This window comes from Poecilia reticulata, chromosome 3, assembly GCF_904066995.2.
Source record: "Poecilia reticulata chromosome 3, P_reticulata-male-v2, whole genome shotgun sequence".
NCBI lineage: Eukaryota > Metazoa > Chordata > Actinopteri > Cyprinodontiformes > Poeciliidae > Poecilia > Poecilia reticulata.
The window spans coordinates 20,762,797-20,786,359 of record NC_088832.1 but is presented as its reverse complement, the minus strand read 5'-3'; the positions used below and the strand labels follow the sequence as shown (position 1 = coordinate 20,786,359).

The 23,563-nt window shown below is 38.4% G+C and overlaps 1 protein-coding gene across 1 annotated transcript; it reads left to right on the top strand.

Moving 5' to 3' along the window:
- Positions 1-1,088: 1,088 nt before the first annotated feature.
- On the top strand, positions 1,089-5,127 carry irf8 (interferon regulatory factor 8). Its single transcript, XM_008405926.3, has 9 exons — positions 1,089-1,593; positions 1,742-1,974; positions 2,302-2,485; positions 2,603-2,703; positions 2,931-2,988; positions 3,455-3,502; positions 3,616-4,008; positions 4,134-4,249; positions 4,362-5,127. The coding sequence occupies exons 2-9, from the start codon at positions 1,804-1,806 to the stop codon at positions 4,557-4,559; spliced, it is 1,269 nt and encodes a 422-aa protein (XP_008404148.1). The 5' UTR covers positions 1,089-1,593; positions 1,742-1,803; the 3' UTR covers positions 4,560-5,127.
- The last annotated feature ends 18,436 nt before the right edge of the window (positions 5,128-23,563 follow it).

Below are 23,563 nucleotides of genomic sequence, written 5' to 3'. Positions count from 1 at the left end.
TAGTAATGACTTACACTATTTTGACACACAGTTACATTAAATATGAAATCAGACCAGCCTCACCAACCAAATCAATCACTGTATTATGTTTCTACTTGGTTTAGTAGGAGTAGTAGAGTGAGGGAAATCCAACAGATTAATCGATCATGACATGCATGTTTTTGATTTCAATAGGAGGTGGCCCTCACCCATTTCATGATTATCTGAAAATCATAAAATGGGAATTCCAGAAATTCTTTTTCAGAAGAACGTCACACTTTGATTAAAGCATTGATTAGACAGAGAAAAAGATAAATAGCGTAGAAAATAAAAGGCTGCTCAGCTAAAATGATCTCAAATTATAAAACAATGACAAGGACTGAAGACGTCAGACCTGTCGCATACCAGGGATCATGGATCAGTTTGAACACATTAAAATAGTGAAAGTGTTTCCCTCTTTGGGAATAGTGTTACCTCAGCCCAAAGAGGAAATGTTTCTGAATTACGCGTTTCGACAAGACAAGGACTCCAAGCACACCTTTAAGTGAGGAGACCAACAAAATGAGGACAGGTCAGTTCACATCTTGGACCTTAGATTAATAGGAAAAAAAAAAAAGTTGTGTGACATCAAGCATGTTGTGTGTCAGACAATACCAAGAAATTACAGAAAAACTGTGGAATGTAATTCAGTCTTTTTTTTGCAGTTTATACCATTTGTAAACAAAAATAGACCCTATACTTGTTTTTTTTTTTATGGGTAATTTTTCTTTTCTCCTCATGAAAGATGATACAATTGACCAGTGTTTTTTCTCAGAGTTTTATTTTGTGTGGCCTTTTCAATGTTTTAATGCATTTTATGTATACAAATAAATGCTGTTAAACTGCTGATCTTTACTCCATTTGCTATGATTGAACAAAACTTTAGAAATAACAAATAATTGAATTACTCATCTCTGTGCTGACCTTAAAACTACTTCAGAGACGTAGCCTATTTTGGAACTAAGATCAGATCATGAAGATTATTGCGTTTTGAACACAAATAACAATTCAGAAGTTTATTTCTGATGCTCCCCTGGTGTATTCGCTGGTTCTCTATTTCTATGGTTAACATCACGCAGGTGCATTTCTGAAGAAATCTGGAGCATGGCTTTGGTCCACGCTATACAAAGCGCCTCTGTGGCAGCACAGCCGCTTTTTCTTTTGCGGTTTCACATTAGATTTGAGTGGGCGCGGATAGGAACGCAAAAACCTCCTCGTTCTGTCGCACAGAAATCCCCCTCTTCGCACAGTAACTTGTGACTTTACGGCTTTTAATCAGTGCTCCACGTCCTCGGAGCTTTCGGCGTGGGCAGCAGCTCTTTACAACCATCGTCTGTGTCAGGCCATTTCTTGTAAATACTCGCGGTTCAGAGAAAGAACCCTTCCTGAATGGGCCGTCGGAGGCGCAGCCATTGGCTCGAGCGAGGCAGCGTTGGCAAGCCCCTCCCTCCTGCTTCATTCATGTAGCACAACAAACTTTATAGGCAGCTTGTTCAGGGGAGCGCACTTGATTTTATCCCGAGGCATAAATCAGCATCTCACACTGAGCCAGGAGCTCACCGGGCCTGATTGACTGTAAGTGATTTTACTTTTGGTTTAGCAGAGAACGCTGGCAGACTCGACTTACAATCACTCATTTAATAGTTCACTTGATGGTACGGGAAAGAGTGATGGGAATAATTTATATGTTTTTTTTTAAATTATTATTATTATCCTTGTTTAGGTAAAAGTGAACGATCTGAGGTAAAAAAAGAAAAAAAAAGAAAAAAAAGACGCGCTGTCACGATGTCAAACTCGGGTGGTCGCAGACTGAAGCAGTGGCTGATGGAGCAGATCCAAAGTGCGCAGTACTCTGGGCTGCAGTGGGAGGATGAAAGCCGCACCATGTTCAGAATTCCGTGGAAACACGCAGGAAAGCAGGATTACAACCAAGAAGTTGACGCATCTATTTTCAAGGTTTGAGTTTCTTGGAATCTGGATTTTTTTTTTCTGTTTGCTTTTTGAGGCCCTGCAGCTAAAACTTAATTGATATTGAAGAAACATTTTGCTTTATGTGATTTAAAAAAAAAATAAAAAATTCTGTATTTCTCTTTCCTTTCTTTCTGTTTTTCATTTCTCTTTTTCTGTTTTGCTCTCCCTTCTTTCCTTTTTTCATTCTTTTGACACCTTGCTTGATATATATATATATATATATATATATATATATATATATATATATATATATATATATATATATATATATATATTTATTTGAATTTTTTTGGTTTCTTGCCCTCTCCACAGGCCTGGGCTGTGTTTAAAGGCAAGTTTAAGGAGGGGGATAAGGCTGAGCCTGCAACATGGAAGACCAGACTCCGCTGTGCCCTCAACAAAAGCCCCGACTTTGAGGAAGTAACAGAGAGGTCACAGCTGGACATTTCCGAGCCATACAAGGTGTACCGCATCGTGCCCGAAGAAGAGCAGAAAAGTGGGTTTTCCTTTCAACCTGCTCACTTGTAACGATAACACATAATTAAGTTATTTCTTTGAAATCTCAACAGAATCATAATACGTGTTTGTTTGCTTTTTTTTCCCTCTCCCTCAGATGGTAAAATACCAGTGATGACCATGACAGGTCCCACCAGCTCTAGTGACCACACAGACATGGCCTGCAGCCCTACAGAAATAGAGGAGCTCATTAAGGAGGTACAGAACTGCCTTTCATTTGAGAGAGTTCGACTTCACGATTGCTTTAGCTGCTCGATGCTCTCCAGTTCATCACCTCTTTGTATTTCTCTGCTTTCGCGACACTTTTTGGCCTTCAGTGTCACACTGCTGTTGTCTCCTTCAACACTTGTTGCATTCAGCATGCATACCCTCTTCCCTTGTTGCACACCACAGGCTCATGCAAACTGCTGTGTGTCTTTTTGCAGGAGGACAGCTGCAGCATCCAGGCCAGCCCAGAGTATTGGCCCCAGAGCAGCATGAATGGTAAAAACAAAACAAAACAAAAACAAAAAAACAATTGCTCTCATGTTGATTATTTGAGCTGCTAGCATTTCTCTATGTGTCGGACATGCCAATATTTATCTGCATCTAAATTTCGTCTGAACTTTAGAAACACTAATTAGTATTTCTGAGACATTGACTTCTTTTTTTTTTTTTTTTTTTCCATTAAAAACAACCCCAGCGGAAAGCTCTGCCGTTTGTCCCGGCTGCTGTGGGTGCTAAATACAAGCTGTTTGCTTGTCTGTCTGTTGAATTCTGCAATGGAACAATTGACTAATATCCTGTTTAACTCTGCTGACTAAAGTGATTATTTCTCTGTAAATCGTGCTAAGGGAATGCTATTTCTGATGATGCAGCAAAGAACAGACATGACACTGAGGTTGAGTCCACTACAGTAAGACACAGACGAGTTACAAGAAAAATCAGGCCTTCTGTTTGTACTTCACAGCTTTCTCTCTGCATCAGGACCCGATGCCATCGGGCAACGTCAACTCAGGTATGAAAGCAGTTCCTTTTTCAGGCATTCTATAAAATCTGTTCATTAAAATAAGCGTTATCATATTATTCTGTCATTTCTAAGCTTTTTTTTTTTTTCTCCTCCATTTCTAGGTTTCTCCCAGTTGATGATCTCTTTCTACTATGGAGGGAAGCTGATGTACAACACACTGGTTACTCATCCAGAAGGCTGCCGGATTTCCCCCCAGCAGCACCTGGGTCGTGGCGCCCCCTACAGTTCAGACAGCATGCAGAACGTTCACTTCCCCCCGGCTGAGCTTATAGAGTACGAGCGGCAGCGCTACTTCACCCGCAAGCTGCTGGGTCACCTGGAGAGAGGCGTGCTGGTGCGTGCAAACCAAGAGGGCATCTTCATTAAAAGACTGTGCCAGAGTCGAGTCTTCTGTAGCGGGCTGGGGGACGGCAGCTCCCAGTACGGCTCCATGCCCTGGAAACTCGAGAGGGATTCTGTGGTCAAGATTTTTGACACAGGAAGGTTTTTTCAAGGTGAGTCTCAATGTTTGGAAAGCTAAAATCAATGGTTAAGACAAAGATGTGATGGAGGAGCGATGGTATAATATTCTGGCCTAAAGCTCTTTTCTTTTCTTCTTTTTTTGTCATAATTGTTGCAGCTCTACAGCTCTATCAGGAAGGTCAGATTGCTGCTCCGGATCCCTCGGTGACGCTGTGTTTTGGAGAAGAACTGAACGACGTCAGCAGTGCCAAGAGCAAACTGATTATTCTACAGGTAAGACCTGTCAGCAGAACAGCTGAGTAAATCTGAATCTGCTGAAGAGACACAAACATCCAACAACAACAACAACAAAACCCTTCTCTCCTCTCTTCTCCTCCAACAACAGATCACCATGGTGAACTGCCAACACATGCTGGAGTCCCTGAACATGCGTCGCTCGCAGCCTTACACCAGCAGCCCAAACGTGGAGATGAGCGATGATGTGGCCACCGAGCAGATGGCCAGAATCTACCAGGACTTGTGCAGCTACAGTGTTCCCCAGAGGCCGGCGTGCTACAGGGACAACATGCCCATCACTGCCTGAGCAGCTCGACAAGATTCGCCTTTAAACATATCAGACATTCTATAGAACTTTCATGTGAACCAAAGAAGAGAACTGAAAGTTACTGAGGATAAGAAAGCATCATCTCTTCTCTGACAGAGGGAGGCTCAATTCTCAAGCTTCCATTTTGGTTTTGCGTGGACTTTATGTTGTATCCATGCAAGGGCAGATAGCGACTTTATCAATTTAAGATATTATGTTAGAAGCAGGGGTTGGTAAACACTTTACATTGACAAAGCTTCATTCAAGATAGGTTTTTGTATAAATTAGGCAGTTAAGTTCTCAAACTGGATTTTACTCGTTTTTCTTTTTCACAGTTTCAGGAGCTTAGATGATTAATTCTTGTGTTTGTCAAAGTAAAAAGCAGTCGAATACTATCTCATTTCATAATATCGTATTTTCTACAGAAAATGAAAATATTTTTGTATCGGTTGACAAAAATTGCATAATGTTTTGGATGCAATGCAATGTGGCATTAAAGTACAGATAGGTTTTACTATCAAACTGTTCTCTGAGTAAACTGTATTTCAAATAAAGAGTTTTACAGAAATGCGCGTGTGCTTGTCTTTTAGCAATTATCAACTAGTGCACAAGTTTGAGTTTTAGGTCAACTTTTCAGACCATCGACAGGACTAAAATTTAAATGTTCTCCCTTATTGTTAAAGTTCACATTTCTTTTCATATTTGTTGCTTTTACAAATCATATAAACCTTAGTCTTGGTAACTAAGCCCACCTAAAAGACACAAGTCAAGCTTTCGTGTTAAACTAATGTCTGTGACATGTTGGTGTCTGCTCTTTGTTTAATCGGGCGTGAAACCAATATTTAAAATTTAACTGCACAGCGGGTCAAGCGTATTTCCTCCGTCAGTGTCAAAAATGCATTTATTCGATCTAAGATATTCCTTTATTCTAAATGAATAATAATAACTATTTTGGATGTTCCTTTTTATGTCAATGTTTTATTCTAAACGGTACAACGAATGTTAAATTTTGCAGCAGAATCTGAGACATTAACACATGAGCTTCACATGATGGTTGGCTGCACAAAACACTAATAAAGACATATCCCTAAATTAGAACATCAGAATTTTCAATAATTTCATTCAACGCTAATAATAAATAATAAATTTGGCTTCAGTATGCAATATTTTGAATATTACATAAGACCAATAACTAAAAGGAGTTTTGCTACAGGAAAGTCAACACATGCTTGCAGCCCCTTTGTGTCTGAATTACTGCATCAGTTCATTATGGTAGAGAGCAGCTCATTCTGTGTCGATGCCCAGCTATTAAGGAAGTTCAGGCTGTAAATTTTCATCAAATCAGCTTTGTTGCAACTGCATCTGTTTCTACCACGTTTTTTTCTCTAACTCAACTTTCCAATATAGAACTCAATAAAAAACTCATCAGGATATTTAGGAAAACTATTTTTCTACCAACCCTCCCAGAGGAAGAGTGCCACTGGACATGCTGCTTTACTGCTCTGATGTAGTATTGAAACGTCTCTTGAAACCTAATTTTGGCTTTTCATTAGTGAACTCAGGAGTTTCACATTTCGAACTAAGTTACTGTTCAAATAAAATAAATGTATGATATTTAGATTTTTTTTCTGCAGTCGTGTAAAAAAAGGACATCTGATTAAAAGTTGACTCAATAATGTCTAGTTTTATTTTTAAAGAAAGCATTTTAATTTCACTTAAACAGCAACAATTAACGTTGTTTTACCCTTTAAACTAGAGATATCAACAAAAATGTATTTTTATTCTGTGAGATACTTCTTTGTGTTTTGAATGCCAGCAGTGGAGGATTTATATGTTTTATAAATCCTCCACTTTTAGACTCCTTTCCAGACAGTGAAGTTCCTGATTTCAAGCTCATTTATGTCTTTCTTTAACAGACATAGAATATTTAACAGACTCAGAGGGTTGCCAAAGTCTTCCCTATGAAGGTCTCTGACACAAGTTTCAATCATCATCAGCATCCAATATGATACGTATTTTATTTTAGCCATTTTAATTTATTCCTCACTCAGAAATGCTAATTTTTGTAATGTTTTAATTTTTTTTTTTTTGTTTTTTAATCTCTTTCTCTTTCTCACTGTTTATTTCTGTTTTTATTTTAATTATGTAAAGCACTTTGAAATGCCTTGCTGCTGAAATGTGCTATACAAATAAAATTTGATTGATTGATTGATTGCTTTTCTTTAGTTTTCTCATGTTATTTAGCAATTATCCATGTTATCTAGAAATGTAAGAAAACATTTTCTTTTTACATTAATTTATGTTGGTTTGAAAAGAACACAACGTTCACATTTTAAATTAAATAACTTAATTCCCTTCAAAATATTTGGACAAAAGTGTAATCAAAGAGACCAGGAATATTTTAATCACACAATAAAAGTACATTCAAGGGGGATTTCTTACTATAAATAATTATAAAGCTTTGCTCAAAGGGAATTCCTTCATCACTGAGACATGCATTACTTACTATGAACACATATCGTTGTTCACCCTGAGTTTAAAAGGATGAAACCAAAACCTTATTTGAAAGTAAAAGAGGGATCTAGACGGGAAAGCTTCTAGACGCTTTTTCCTGATGACTAACAGAGAAAGGACAGGAAGAGGCGACCAACTGAAGCTGAGTGAGTCTTGCTGCTGCTCTTTGTGAGGAAGACATAACGGCGTTGACCTAAAGGCCAAATGGCAACACTGTAAGGGAAGTGTGTTTACGTTATGCGTCATGTAGGAACACATGCACACGCTCACACGCAAAAAAATGTTTTCAGAGCTGGACTTGTCGGCATGCTATGTATCACTGACCTATTGCGAGTCCCAAGTGTACTCGAGGTTAAAGGCAAAAAGCTAATGACCTAGCATTATTTTTCAACATTTTCTGGCAGAGAACACAATTCATGCTTCAGTTGATACCAGAAAGTCATCCCGGTACTAAACAAGCAGCAACAAACCACGACACTACCATCGCACGTACAAAGTTTTTTTCCTTAAAAATACTACAGATTTATGTCGACTATAAGAGGATGGCAAATCTTTACATAGTTCCAAACCAAATGCTTTGTTTCCTCAGACAGCTGAATATTTTGCTAAAATAATTTAGAGTGTCATAAACATGTTTTTGGTGAGCGTGTTTTTGGCTAGCAGTGGTTCTAGCGTTGGAACTCTCCCACAGCTGCCATCTTTACCCAGCTGGGTGCTCTAGGACTGTGACGTATTCATCAGTGCGACATCCTGGGGACAGAAACAGCTTTCTGCGATGACTGGTAGTTTTGCAAATAGCACTCGCTAGCTTCGACATTGAGGTAAATGTCTAAACAGTTTGTGTCCAGAATGTGTGGGGTTTACAGAGATATTAGCTGCCTTTTTCCTAACCTCTGCAGACGTAATTGATCGTTGCACTCTGGATCTGTCCTGTGTTAGTGATGAATGTCCTCAAGAAAGAGTGAAGAATGACAGACAATGATCAGCAGATCCTGTGGAAGGTTGTGTTTCTTAAGTTGAAACAGGAAGTACAACGGAGGACTAACGGCGCCAACAATGACCATCTTAGGGCTTATATATCTTAATATATTTTCAATAGTACATTAGAACTACATAAAATAACATATCAATACACTTAAATTAGATTTATTTGTCTGAAAGGTTCATCAACCTTAATATTTATGTTCCTCCTGAACAAGCATCTATATATGATCTGCTTTTTGAACGTAAATTAAGTCATGAATGTTTATGTGCATGTATACTTGATGATGTACCAACTTCTTAAAAGTGTCCCATTTCTAAGAAGTTAATTTTTTTTTTTTACTATGCCTATGTTTATATACTTATACTTATACTTTATATCTTTATTTCCGTTTGTAAACACCATAGGCTTACGCTGTGCTTCTTGCTCGCTTATTGAGCAACATGTTCACTATCTGAAATCTCATACTCCAGTTAGGCAGAATTGCCTCCATCGCAGTGACGAGATACCAAACAGTGACTGTTTAAAAATGACTCTCTGTTTGAGTATGTGTGTGTTTCTTTTCAGTTCCCATTACAGAAAAGGCTTTGGTTTCTACAGATCATTCTAACACTTTTCACTATTACTTAGTAAAATCCCAAATAAATGAAAATCCAGCTTTCAGCGAAACTTACCAGGGTATTTGAAAAAGTTATAAAAGTATCGGCTTTGTTTCAAATGCGCTGATACTCCTTTCAGAAACAGGACACAACAATGTTCATGCAGGCCTTTCGAATTATATGCACACCCCTTGACCTTTTGCTCATTTTGTCTCATTATAACCACCATCGTTAGTAGATTTTACTGTGATTTAATGAGATCGGCCAACTCAAAGTAAGGCAGTTTGTGAATCTGAGCAAAACTGATACCGGTTTTTATAGTAAATACAAATCTGATAAGGGTGGCTTAAAATCTCAACCCTCTTGAGTCAATAACTTAAAAAAACACCTTTCAATACAAGCTAGCCACAAACACCTAGAAAAGCTCAAACTCAGTGAATTCACATGGAGGTAATCTGTGAGCTTACAAATGTTTTCAAGTGGAAGTTCGGGCTGATGTGTGGTGGTATTTAGCATGTAGTCCAAACTGGTTTCAGTTTGGTTTCATCTCACCGGAGCACCTGTGACAACCTACAAACTGGACGTCTAGATGTTTTCAGAGGCTGTTTTCATGGGTTTTAGAGAATTTATTGAATGCCAGTTTAGTTCAGAACATGAATTGATCTGGCATTCAATAAATCCCAGAGAAGTGGACTGGACAACTAAACGCTTGTCTGCAAAAGATTCTCCCACCTGAGGTGCAGATATCAGCAACTCCTCCAGAGTGACCATGAGACTCTTAGCTCAGTTTCATGGCGGTATATATTGTGATTAAATCATTACAGATAGGTGGACTCTACTGGCTATTTAGGATTTTTGTTGCAGTGGATTTTAAGTAGCTGTATTTGATTGAAATTATACACCACAGTTTTTAGATTGTTATTTACAGTTACAGGACAACAACGGTGGTACTTGTAAGTCCATCATAGAACATTTCAAGAAAATACATTGAAGTTTCAGGTGGTAACATGAAAAAAAATGCAATTCAACTGCAAGAAAGTAAGCATGTCTTTTTAACCACAATTAAAACAATCTGTGTCTAACTATTTTTTAACTCAATGAGTCACAAAAATTACCTTGTCAAAGAAGTCATGTGCACTTCATATGACCTCTCTGGATAATACCTTCACTTAAATTAGAATACTGAGTGAATGGTTCATTGAACAAAAACACAGATGGAAAAGGGGGTCTGACTCCCTCTGTGTGTACGCGTGTGCGTGTGTGTGTGTGTCTGTGGGGGTGTGCGTGTGTGTGTGTGTGTGTGTGTGTGCGTGTGTGTGTGTGTGTGTGTGTGTGCGTGTGTGTGTGTGTGCATGTGCGTGTGTGTGTGTGTGTGTGTGTGTGCGTGTGCGTGCGTGCGTGTGTGTGTGTGTGATATTATTATAATGAGTCTGTACTGTCTAATTTACGCAGAACAGGAAGTTCAGAAACGGTCACAGAAAGCTGATTCTGTCAACTCTTGAAACGAACATTGTGTGTTTAGATGCAGCCGATATCTCCAGTAAATTCTACGAAACAGGCTAATGTGACCTTAGCTGATAATCTGTGCTTAATTATAGCAATAAACACTGATCAGGAATGTGTACAAAATTAGAACAGCAGGTAATCTAAAAATGTTTTACAGACCTACAAAACATATCAGGTATTTGGTCCTCGTATATCTTTTTTTTAATTATCAGAACCAGCCTTTTTCCAGTGTCATGGTACCTTTTAATTATGTTTACATTCTGCATAAATAAGACTCTAGTATCGGATGGTTTGCCGGACTGATAGTCTGGCACATTTTTATTCTCTTATTGGTTCTCTTATTTTTATTCACTAACCGACAAAAAAGTAGAGGATTTTGTTTCTCGCCACCGACGGCACCAGCAGTTTAATCGGAGTTGAGAAAATGGCATTTAAATAGAGTGAATTTTGGAATCAACTTCAGAACCACTTTGACACTAATGGACTTTAAATACTATAGAACTTCAAAGATCTGATGCTAACTACCCTAATCAGCCATGTCATTGTTTGGGAGGAGTGTTGCAATTCATTTCATCACAACATCTCATTTTTTAGTGTGCCTTGTTTTTTTTTTATTTCATCTTTGCAGGGAACTTTTGTAATTCACATGTGTAGCTTGATCTGGAAACCATAGTAAAAAAACATGTAAAGCACTATTTTTTGCATAAGGTGTTATTTTATGTTTTAATTTAAATAGGGGGAAAACAGTTTATTGAGTGTAGTTCATAAAGTGCAATAAAACTTACTGAAATATTTGCTTTTTAGTGTCCTAATTGCAAACAAAAGGTTAAGGTGTCACAGTTGGTTATAGGACAAGCATGCAAACATTCACAGAGATTAATAATTGTTCTGAAGATGAACAAATCTCAACAGCTTTTTGCCAAATGTCTTTGGAGAACCACTAATAACTCAAGAAGGAAAATTAATTGAAACAGACAATAAACACATTTTTGTTGTCCTAAAAGTTTTCTGTTGTGAATAAATTAAACCCTTTATCTTGAGAAACCACCATGTTGCTGTCGCCATCATGGGCTTAGAAAGAACAAATATCCATTATGAGAAAAACCTGCGAAGAATATAACTGGAGGTATAGGTCATTTATTTCAGTAATTCAATTCTCTAAGTAAAGCATTATGTAGGTTAGCTACACACAGATTGATGTTTTCAAATCTTTATTCCTGTTGTGACGATTTTCTGCATAGAGGACAATATACATGACAAATACACTTTAATGCAAAAAGTATTCTTAATACGTCCTTAAAGGTTGTTATCAAAAAGAAAAGCATATTCAAATTTATTGAGTTTTGAGGGTTAAATTAATCATTATCACTTTATTTTGTCACCTATAGAAAAACGTGCCATGATCAGCATTTTCAGGTTAAACGTAAAAGCTACCGTCCCATAAACAAGCTTCTGAGGCGACAGTTTGGCATTCTTTCATTTACATCGATTTTTCTTAAATTGTTTTTCTTTATTCGCATGTTTCCAATTAACTTCATGTTCAGATGTATTTACTTGTTTACCACTCAACGGTGTTCGCTGTAATACTGGCTGATCATTTACATTTCTGTACCTCATGTGACGTTACTGATAAAGTGAGTCTGCATTTCATTATCTAGTTACGTTTTACAATTGTTTTAAATTCCTTAGTAGGAAAACAAGCATTAATTGATAGTTAGCTAATTATATAGAAATACAGTGGACAAAAATACTGGAGAAAAGTCAGAGCATGTTTAAGTTTCCATCCATCCATCCATCCATCCATCCATCCATCCATCCATCCATCCATCCATCCATCCATCCATCCATCCATCCATCCATCCATCCATCCATCCATCCATCCATCCATCCATTTTCTTACATCTTTATCCCATTGGGATCAGGAGGGTTGCTGGTGCCTATCTCCAGCTGTCAACGGGCGAGAGGCGGGTCACCCTGGACGGGTCACCCTGGACAGGTCGCCAGTCCATCGCAGGGCGTTTAAGTTTTCATGTCCAACACATATTGGGTTGTCCTACATAATCCATTCAAAAGCAATGAGCTGCAAACAAGGAGATATCCTTTCCATATAAGATTGGATTTCCAAAGGCTATTGAAATGTATTATCTTTTAAGTCGTATGAGTCTGCACATATACTTAAAGAAGAGAAACATGCAGTACAAGTTGATAAACAGAATTTCACAAACATTTTTGCAGCGTAGTGATGACGTTAGTTTCGTCAGTAAAGACTTTTCTTTTTTTTTAACCGTACCACCTGAATAACATTTTCTCCCCAGCGACACTTGTACTTTTGACACCTATTTCTTAGAAATGGCTCTTTACTTTCACTTAAATGACATTTTTAAATGAATACTTGTAAAAAAAATAAAAAATAAAAATAAGATAAAATAAATAAATAAATAAATAAATAAATAAATAAATAAATAAATAAATAAATAGTAATGCTTAATTAATGTAATAAAGGATTAGATTTTTCTCAAACCCCAGAAAGGGAAGGAACTTAACTAATGCTTGTGTACATTTCTGCTCACATTCAGTGTCTGCAATCTGGGTCTCTTTGTGTCGCAACATATCTGTGCGGCGTCTGAGGCTTCCCACAACAAACCATCAGAGAGACGCTCAACAAACAGAACTGATGTTGCCATCATACGCAACAGTGGCCTTCTGCTCCAGCATTTCAGCCGCCTGTCTCTCTGCAGGGACGGCTTAAAAGGAAGCACTTCTGATTTTTCAGAAAAGCAGCGCTTCAAGGAAGCCACCCAAAAGCGGAATAGCTATAATTTGGAAGTCTTTTTTTTCCCCTCTCAATTCAGTAAAAGGAAATACTTTTTAATGTGTTTTGATGTTTCAGGATTTTTTTATGTTATTGCTGACTCCTCAGTTATTGTCCCAGAGTGCGGCTGCAGGCTCAGCACTGACCTTTCTTTTAATTTGCAAAGTTAGCTCAAAGCAGAAATTCTGAAGAAAAAAAGAAATTAGATTTCATAGGCGCAAGTGATTCCGAGGCTCCGTTCACGTCAAACTGGGCCAAAAAACAAAACAAAACAAAAAAACAGTCTGCAAGTGTAGAGAACACGGTGGGAAGTTGATGATTTTACCCCGAGCAGCTTGTGTTATGCAAGCTGAGGTGCCGAAGGCGTTGGTGGGGTCTCTGGGGAGAACTTTGGTTGAGAATCTGTGGCTGAGATGAGAATAGGTATTTAGAGAGGAACTGGGAGAACGCTGAGGACACTGACACTGGAGAGGCAGGTGGGACGCGAAGCCCACATCCTGGGCCACCTAACCACACATGTTGTGTACGTACACACTCCCAGCAAGGTACTGAAGCCACTGGCCGAGGATCATATCCTCTAATCAGTATCAGTTCATGTCCATCACACTGGAAGGTCCTTGTTGCCTTGCGCTCCTTGACGACGTCTTCGGGGTTTAGCTGCAGACAAACAACGGCGTGACGCACAGGCATGAATGCTGGACTGCAGTGAGAGCATCAGCAAAGTAACGTAGACGTTTGTAATCAGGAAAAATGAATGTGAAGACGAGTGGTTAAAGTTTGACGATTTGATAGTGACAGCTGATCACTTTAAAGCCAGTGATGTGCAAGTAGAATAAAGGCGTTGTTAAAATAATAAATCTATTTAAAGATACAACCCAATGGAGTTGTTGTTTTTTTTAACAAAAGCACAGTGCTAAAACAAAAGCATTAAAAGAAATAAAAATAAATCTATGTGCTTATTGTGATTTTGGGTCAAATATGCAGTAAAATGCACAAGGACTTGGCTGACCAGCAGGCCGGTGAACAACTGTAGCAGATTTTGACTCTGATTCAGAATATAAATTGAACCTGAGAAAAAAAACAGGAGATCAATCTTGTGTTTGAGATACAGATTTTATTCTGAAGATTTGAAAGATGTGATGGTGGAACTGCAGACTTCAGACCTCTAAGTGGCGAAAACATTTTATTCATTTTTATTCACCTATTAATCAGCTCATAATCCTCTTTTACCTTTTCCATCCGGCTTGTTTCTATGCATTTGCCATTAAGTATTGGGGTATGAACATGTACAATGGCACAAAACGCAGCCGGAAGTCATGCTACTTTAGCTCACCCGAAGAGCTTCTCTCTAAGTGCTGAGCTTTGTTTTTTTGTTTTTTTTACTTCTTCTATATGCTGCTGACTGAAATGACTGAAATGACGGACATTGTGAGTTTGCAGATGCATGAATGGTGGGAACGCTGAGTAGATTGGGATCATTTGAACTCTGTCTGCCTGGTGATCGTTTTTGGTTCTCCAGGAAACCTGGATCTGCTCTTTGTAAGCTGCACCAGTGGGATTTTTTTATTTCTTATTTTTCTTTTTTGGGGGGTGAAATTGATCAGAGTAACTACTGATTAGCAGAACTTCAAAAAAGCCAAAGAAGCTAAATGAAAAGCTATGGAGGAGAGTGCAAAGCTGCCATCAGTGGTGCATTTGATGTTCCGTAACAAATGTTCACAGACAATACAAACCCAACAGGGTAATGAAGTGTGCCTTCCCAAACAAGATTCTCAAAATAAAAAGTGTTAAAAAGTTATAAAGTGAGTTGGAAAAAAAAACAACAAAAACTTTCAATCCCGCTGTCATGACCTCACAAAAAGGTCAAAGTCAAGCTGATCAAACCACCTTCGAAGGAGGAATTTGATCAAAAACATGTGAGTAAAAAAAACAAAACATGGAAGTTCTAACCTGAAATGAACTCTGATCTGTTGTCTTTAGCCTACCAGAGACAGAAACTTGTTTTCGAAGGATGGCGGATTTTAGCTCGAATAAACAAAAAACGATGACCACATTTTTAAAGTGAGCAACGCTTGAACCCCTCAAAGCAAATGTAAAAGACATGACACCGGATGTATCACATCTCAATGAGTGGGTGAAGGGATAGCAGAAGATTGCATCAGTCTGAGCTCTTGTTGCTGCACTCTTTGACAACAGTGATCCTTGACCGCCTGATTTGTCTCTGGACAGGAAACACAGGAAGGAGCCCAGAAAGAAGATCCAGTGCACAACTTCTCCCCCGAAAAGAGGAACAGTTGGAACACAGGCCCAGTTGAAGAGTGAAGAGTTGGACTCCTGTTTTTTTAATAAAATAAAAAAAATAACAAAACAAAAACAACTCTCTTGTTTATCAAAATGAAACTTTAGTGAGCAGAAGGGAATCCACCTGCCAGATTTCTAATTGTTAATGTTTTTGACTTGTGATTAGAAAGATGATCTCAACAGACATGAACATAAAAGACTCCCTTTTAAAGAAATCTTCCATCCATTTTATGAGTAATTTAGTATAAAAAAAGAGCTGCTCTGTTTCATATTTGAGAAAAACAAAACCTACGAGATGAAGAAGGTTCTGGATGGCAAAGGGGAAGAACTGGGGTGGGGTAAAGGTCTCAGAGGAGCCCAAGCAGGGGAACGTTAGAGCTCACACCTCAGTGCTCATTCTTCTTACATATGTGCGTGTGTGCGTGCGTGCGTGTGTGTGTGTGTGTGCGTGAGCGCGCCTGTGTGTTTGTGCATGCAAAGTGCCGAAACGACAGGATGTGGGTAGCCGAAAAGGTGATTATTATGAGGTAAATGAAAGATACCTGGTAAAAATGGGTATTTTAACATTTCCTCTTAAATAAAAGCATGCTGCCTGTTTTTTAATAACATTTTTTTTTTTGAAAAATAAAGAACTGTTTTGAATGAAAGATGGGAAGCAGTGGAATGTTAGAGGAAAAAATAACATAAAATGTGAGGTGTTGCAAATCATTAAAAAGACAAGCAAACAAAACGGATTCTGAAAATGGCACAAACTGCATGCACCATGCTTCGGAAAAGTTGTGTTGGGGGTTGTGTGCCGCAGTGTCACTTCACTTCTTCTTTTAACAACTAAACAGTGTTTGGGATCTGAGATTAACTTGTGTTGATTTGAAAGTGAAAATGTTTTGTTTGGTTATAGGATTTTAGCCTCCACAAGCTCAGGCCTTGTTTATTTGACCTTCTGTTTCCCTTTGTTGAAGTTTCTAGAGTTTAAATACACAACCCCTTTATTATGTTACTAGAAAATTAAAACAGCCTTGCTTGAAAAATAAAAATAAAAATTACGCAACAGCATGTTTACCTTTTTCTTGGTACTTTTTGAAATATGCAAGTTTTTCAGATCATGCGCTCCAATTCACACCCACACTCTCAACGAGGCTCTCTTGTAAGTGACAGTGGCCGTAATGCTGGTGACAAATCAGATATTCCCCTTCCTTCTTCCCTGGAGGTGGCACTGTCCAATAATTTCCAAAAAGGAATTTCTACATTTGATTCATAAGAGCTGGGACATTTTTCCTCTTCACTCCATTCCCCCGCAACTACAGAGGTGGCAGAGTTCACAGGAATCTAAGAAGCAAAACAATGACTGGCAGCACTGAAAGGAGCCATTTTTATTCCAACCTATTTAGTTTACATTAACATAAATCAGGGAATTTTCTTTGGTGGCTCATTTATTTATTTATTTACACAAATATTCTTTAATGTCCTGATTATTTTACGGCACAGATTTGTGAAACTTTGAGCCACCTCGTAGGTTACTTTGTTTTACATTTATACTGGGTTTCTGTTTTTGTTCATCCAAGATTTGCTAAAGATAATGAACTAACCAACTAACTAATCAACTAAACAAACAAACAAACAAACAAATAAATAAATAAATAAATAAATAAATAAATAAATAAAAGTTTGAGGAAGTGTAAGAGCGTTCAAATTCAAAACAAAAATCTTTTAACCACCGACTTTTCCAGTTCTCAAAATTTTAAGCTTTGTTTATTCAGTTTGATACGCAGCATTAAACATTTTCTTCTACACTTCCGGACTATATTTCAATTCCGTTCTCTACATACCCATTACAGCAATTTCCTACATAATTATTTAATGTAAATATATTTTTTACATGATCTTGATTACTTGTGTGCATTGTTGTTCGTGTGTTCCTCACAACTGGTGTTTTTTTTTTGTTTTTTTTTTGCTCCCAATTCATAGAGGAACAGAATCCTTGTGGCTTTTAGAAACTCTGATTCTAATTATAAGGAGTGAGTGAATAGATCGGATTAAATACGCAACCTGTTTCTGAGTTGTCTGCCATGACTCTGGCAGCAGGTGTTGATGGAATTTTAAAATTTGCTCTAAATTGGTCCCAGTGCAGCTGAAGGAGCTGTCGACCACAGACCTTAGCAGAAACTACAGTCACATTGCATACTTCCTCCTTTAAAATACCAGACTCCAAAAATGACCGACACATGATCAGGGTGGAATTACCTGCTAATACTGCCACCTTTTAAGCAGGAGCTTTGTAAATAAAATCAAAAATTAGTTGCGCGGTCTGAGCCTGTTCATTTCTTTGCTGTATGCATGTGGCCTGAGAGGAATCCTGATGCTCCAAAGACATGTATTTTCATTTAGTAAAGTGTATTTTGCTGAGAGAAGAAAAATAGTGAAAAAATGTACAGCAACCCTAAAAGCTGGTGAAGTGTATTTTTATCTCTAAATTTGCATGTTTCTCTGCCAGGCTGCCTGGGCCCACTCGAAGAAGAGCAACGGCGGCAGTCCATAAAAGCATTGATGCAGAACTTCTATGGCTGGTTAGTCATGATAGTTCTCAAAGTTTGTCGTGCACATCAATAGACGGGGGAAAATCCTACTTATGTAACTTAGGGGTTGGAAAATGTGCTCATGTCATAAGAGGGCATAAAAAAAACCACAACAAGGGTAAAGTGAAACTTATAAAAAAGAGGAAATGCCTAATTTATAAAACTTGGTCTCTGTGTGAGGAATTTTATTCATCATTAATTTATTTTGTAGCAAAAAACATTTTCAAAGTGAAAGAAATATTCAATTTCCACTGGCTGCTGAATTGTTGTGAAGCACAACTTTGTACTGCCATCTAGTGGCAAAATATACAAATTTAAACCGTTTCTCTCTTTTGCTTGTCTTCTTTCTTTCCTTTTTCTGTAATATCTCATCTATTGGTTTTATCCTGTTTTTATTTTTCACTTTGCTTTTTTTCGTCAAAACAGATGCGACAGAAGCCAACAAATGATTGGTATGCAACATAAATAAATAAATAAATAAATAAATAAATAAATAATAAATAAATAAATCAATAAATAACTGACAAGACCATAATTTTGCCGGGAGGAGCGTTGACATTATGAAAAGGTATCAATGGCCTTTAGTTTACCTCAGGAAAATCAGATCATGTCTGTATGTAGTGTAGGCGGTCAGAGTAAGAGAGGTCACACATGTGACCACAACGAAACAGACATGTCTCACTATCAGCCGTGACGCATGCACTTTACAATCACTCTTACTTATATCGACTGAAACTTTTTACTGAACAAAATTATATAACAACTGATAATGTATATTTTGCAATAGCTGAAACACATTTTCTTTTTATCTATTTCCTCTCTGCTGGTGCATTTGCTTATATTTTGACATTTTCAGCTGCAGAAATAACGTGGACTCTCTTTGTAGTCAAAATCGTCGAGGAGGAAACTCAATTTGTGGTTTTGTGGATTCTCAAGTCTGATCTTATCTACAAACCAGTCATCCCATAAAACCACAACTGATAAGAGAAAAATCTTCATGAATCAGTACTCGAATCTTTACAAAAGCGAATACTGAAACCACTGTATTACCAATGGACGCAGTGTGAGGTTTTGAGACTTTTGGACTGAATCAGTAAATCGAATGTTTGCCAAACTTCGACTGACTCACACACCTTGCTGATGCTGATGCACAGCTGTTGGAGTCGGTGAGTATTTGTTTACTGAATTTCTAAGAGTTTCCATAATTATCCCAGCCAGATTTGTTACCTTATCTATACCAAATGACTCACTGATCCTAATTGAATACTTGGCAGAGAGCGCTGGTGGTGACAATGTGCACTCAGTCCATAAACCATCAGTCACGGTTTTTAGTCCCATTAGACACTCTATACTGTCTTTACACAGAAAGGTTGAATCAACTAATGGATAAGCTTTACCACGTGTCCTCATCACATCTGTGTGGGAAAAGTAGACGCAGTTGTTTTTTCAGTGTTATTTGCGGCATGAAATGAAGAGTTCCTTCACATTTTGGGGATGTGAGACTACCTTTTGTGGTATGAACTAGCATGTTTCTATGAGAAAGGGGCTTTTCTTTGCTTGTGACTTGTGTGGAAAGAGATTCGTTTTTTTGTTGTTGCTTTTTTTTGTTTTTTTTGTTTAGGTTTTTTTTAATTGCAAAAAACTATTCAGTTAAAAACCAGTAGGTGAAATTTCAGCAGGGTCTTTTGTTTGAAGAAAACAAAACCTTTGTCGAATGTGTCGAATAAAATGCAATACGATACGGATATGACTGCTGGAGAGAAGCACCACACCCCGCGGACCCTGCAAGGATCAGCAAGTATTGATGTATTTATGGCGGGATGAACTGAACACAATCACATCTCCCTCTTCACTTAACCATTTATTAACATGCTTTCTGATCATAAAGATTATGAACTGTGCTGAGAATGAAACGATTTACCGTCTTACTGATTTTTTCCATTTATGCTTTCTTGTCAAATGTAAATGTTTCATACCACCAAAGCAAATATAAATTCAGACAGATAATGTAAAACTAAACAAAACAAAAAAAAAAGAATTTCATAAGTGAAGTGAAAAATTATTCAAACCAACCTGACACCATGTGAAAAATCCCCTAAGATAAAAAAACTAGAACAACATCTAAAGCACCGCAGGCTTCATTGCCTCAGTGTTCAGTGGCATCGGGCTCCGAGGTCACTGCTGTTGAAAAGAAAACAAAAACTCGTCTCACGTTGGCCACAAAACATCTTGAAAATATTGTTTGATCTGAGAAGATAAAAGAGGAACCTTTTGCAACTGTGTGTTGTGCTGCATCTTGTGTAAAACTAAAGCAGTGTGTAAGAGAAACAGCATCATACAAACCAGCAAATTTGGTGTTGGAAGTGTGACGGCGAGGGGCTGCTTTGCTGTTTGAGGACATGAACAAAGTGAAATAGTTGTTCCAAGACGGCAATCAGAAAGAAGGAAGATGAAAACAAGTTACCTTCCATCGTGTTCCTTAGTGTTGTACAACTCTGGAGTTTTGGGAGGAGAGAGCTGTGTCTTTTATAGATTCAAACCTTACAGTCGGGCCAAAGCAGCTGATGGGGTTGTCAACTTCCTCACTGCATCCTCAATCAGCAGAAATCTACTGCAGAGTAGAAAAAGGACAGAGTCCATCCTGCTGAGCCCCTCTGGGGGGCTGAATTACGATTTCCTGAGTGACGGCGAGGCCTGGGAAATTGGACTGAGCGGCCATCCATAAGGGTGTCTGCATCCTTCAGAACAATGTGGTGACCCCTGGGAACCAAGAAGGTCAGACCAGGGAAGGTTTCCACCCTCATGTTCATACATGAGGGTGAACATATATCAAAAACATACGGGCTTCACACGCAGAAACTCACACAGGCACGCGGATACACAAAAGCACACTTATAGGTAGTCTGAGTAAAAACAGAAGAGATAAAATCTCTTTACCTTTGATAAGTCTAAAAAGACTAACTCAAATAAACCTCTCCAAAAGAAAAAAAAAAGCTAAAAGAACTCCACTTCTGCTTTTATGTCCCCTTGTTGTGTGATACAGTTGTCTTGGAGACTACAGATAGCCTGAGCCCCACAATAAACTGATCCTGTATCAGGCTGCTAGTCGTTAAGCTGCGCTGTAGGTGGGAAAGTTATAAAGTTGTGCGTAGACTAAAAGATGAGATTTCTCCGTATCTCTGTCTGGAAACCTGACAGATCTGGATTTAGTCTGACCCCAGACCTCCTACATGCATGTCTCGCTGTTTACCGCCCCCTGCCTAGCCCTCCTTTCTGTGTACATCTATCATTTCAGCAGGACCACACACACACACACACACGCACGCACACGCACACACACACACACACACACACACACACACACACACACACACACACACACACACACGCACACACACACACGCACACGCACACACCCATGCATGACATACACAACCACAATTACACACACTCTTGATCAACCTCACGCGAATTCAAAGTCATCCCTCTGAGGTTTCAATGTCTGTGAATCACACCTACATTATCTGCAAAGTTGGAAATGAGACTAACTATTTATTATTCAGGTAGCGCACATGAGAAAACGTGTATTCGTTTGGGAAAAATGTCTTCTCGGTGGGATATTTGGTGGCTGTAAAACATGAGCGCAGCTCTTACGTAGGTAGATCAACTCACTCCCCTCTCTCTAATTGTGATCTACATCACTGGGTTTCCCTCCACAACCCCCCTCGCAGTACAGATGTGTTGCAGAGAGCCAGACTGGTGGTCATTCCAAACGCAATTTCCTGTAATAGAAGAACGGTTTGAGACAATGAGCTCAGAGAAAGCCGATGCCAGCCAGAGATACCCAGCGCACCGGGGAATTCTGCCCTCGTATGACCCTCCCCAAAAAAAAAATACTCCTCAAACATATTCAAGAACATTTTAGGGCTTGTTTTATCCCTACTTAATGTGAAGACTATTGAACAACAGTGAAACCACTCAAATGGGATTGCATTAAGTTAAAGGTTTGGCTGCACAAGTTTAAGGATGTGCTCATGACTGCAGATTGGCATTTTTGTTAGTAAAGCAAGAAAAGAACGTCTCTTTGGTTGCTTTTTCTAACTTTCTTCCTTACATTAATTGAGCATCAGTCAGACTGACTGTAGCTCCAGACCTGCTCTAACCATGAGGCCCTATCAGCTCTCACATTTCCCACATTGACAGATCTCCTTCTTCTTTTTCTCTTCTGTGGCTCCAGATATAGTTCTTGATGGATGGACCAAAACAAAGGACAATAATTCATAATAACTTGTTAGCCGATGCAGAGGCTCATCTTCCAGCAGAACAACACAATATAATACAGCGAAACATGAGCTACAATTGAATGAATCAAAGTATTTTCAGTCGAGTAGTGGTTTTTCTACTGTACAAAACTGAAAATCAGTGGTGAAACCTCAACGCTTGATGTTCACAGATGCTCCTCATCAAACTGAGCTTGAGATTATTTTTTTTAAAGAATAGGAGAATTTTATTATTTATTATTTTATTTTTTTGGGGTTTTTTTCTAGATTGCAAACCTGGTAGCAACATGCCAGTTGTCATTGCACAGAAATAAAGGCCACACTTTTCAGGCCTTTATTTGTAAATAATTATGAAAATTATTTGTCCTTTTTCTCTTTGGATTTATCCTGTATTTTGTGCTGCTTATCACATAAAATCCTGTTAAAATACAATGAAGTTGGTTGAAACGGGACAAAGTGTAAAAAAAAAAAGTTCAAGCTGAAAGAATATGTGTGCAAAGGGCTGTACTGTAGTTGTATAATATATTCTCTGATTAGGATTAGAGGAATGAAAGACTAATTAACATTTGTTTCAATAGTTTGTGCACTAATCTACTTAAACTTCCTCCTCATGGTGGAGCTAGAGGAAAAGTCAGGGAATAATGAGTTCAAGAGATTTCTTGGTTGTTCACCAGGTTTTCTCAGACGTTTGAACAACTGTTGAAAAAAAACAACATTACTGAATGTAATGCACTCTTGTGCTTTTCTTGGTAAAAAAAAAAAGTGTTTTTAAAAAATGGACATGCAAAAATTTTAAGAGAAAAACTAGAACTTGTATTTTGTGTCATTTTGTGTTGACCGTCTTTAACGTCAACCTTTCAAGTGTTTACATTGCATCATTATATAGTGCTGCTGTCCTCTGTGCGTAGGAGCTCCATGACGAACACAACCTCAAGTGTTTAGCCTTCTTGTACTCCTGGAGGCATCGGCAGAGCCAGCAGATTACTGTCTTGCATAAGCTTCAGCATCAAGTCACACAGACAGGATGTTGATAACATCCAGCAAAACTCCATCTCTCTCACTGAGGCCGTGCATTTCTTTCTTTTCTTTCTCCCTCCACCTTTCCACCCACACACAGCAGACGGGGGGATTTGGTAAACGAAAACCAACACACGATGAGAATGTGCGTCGGCGCATTTCGTAATGGACCACAAGAATAGCTATAAATGCCTGCTGCTCTAATTACCCCGAGGGATTTATTACCAGCACCACATAATCGTCATTATGGTAGTGGGCAGGATGACGTCCTGTCCTGATTGCTAAAGAGTTTAAGAATTTGAAGAAAGAAGCAAAATCTCCAGGATCTTCTCATCGGTTTGTCTGACCTCTTTCTTCAGTAGCGCAGTGAAGAAATGTTTGCATCTTTACACATTTTCAATAACCCTTATTGAGTCATGA

What these genes read in the sequence shown, in the direction of transcription:
- irf8 (XM_008405926.3), top strand. Translation starts at nt 1,804, where the DNA reads ATGTCAAACTCGGGTGGTCGCAGACTGAAGCAGTGGCTGATGGAGCAG. An exon ending in TTGACGCATCTATTTTCAAG is followed by an intron (nt 1,975 to 2,301) that starts GTTTGAGTTTCT and finishes CCCTCTCCACAG; the next exon opens with GCCTGGGCTGTGTTTAAAGG. An exon ending in GCAAACTGATTATTCTACAG is followed by an intron (nt 4,250 to 4,361) that starts GTAAGACCTGTC and finishes CTCCAACAACAG; the next exon opens with ATCACCATGGTGAACTGCCA.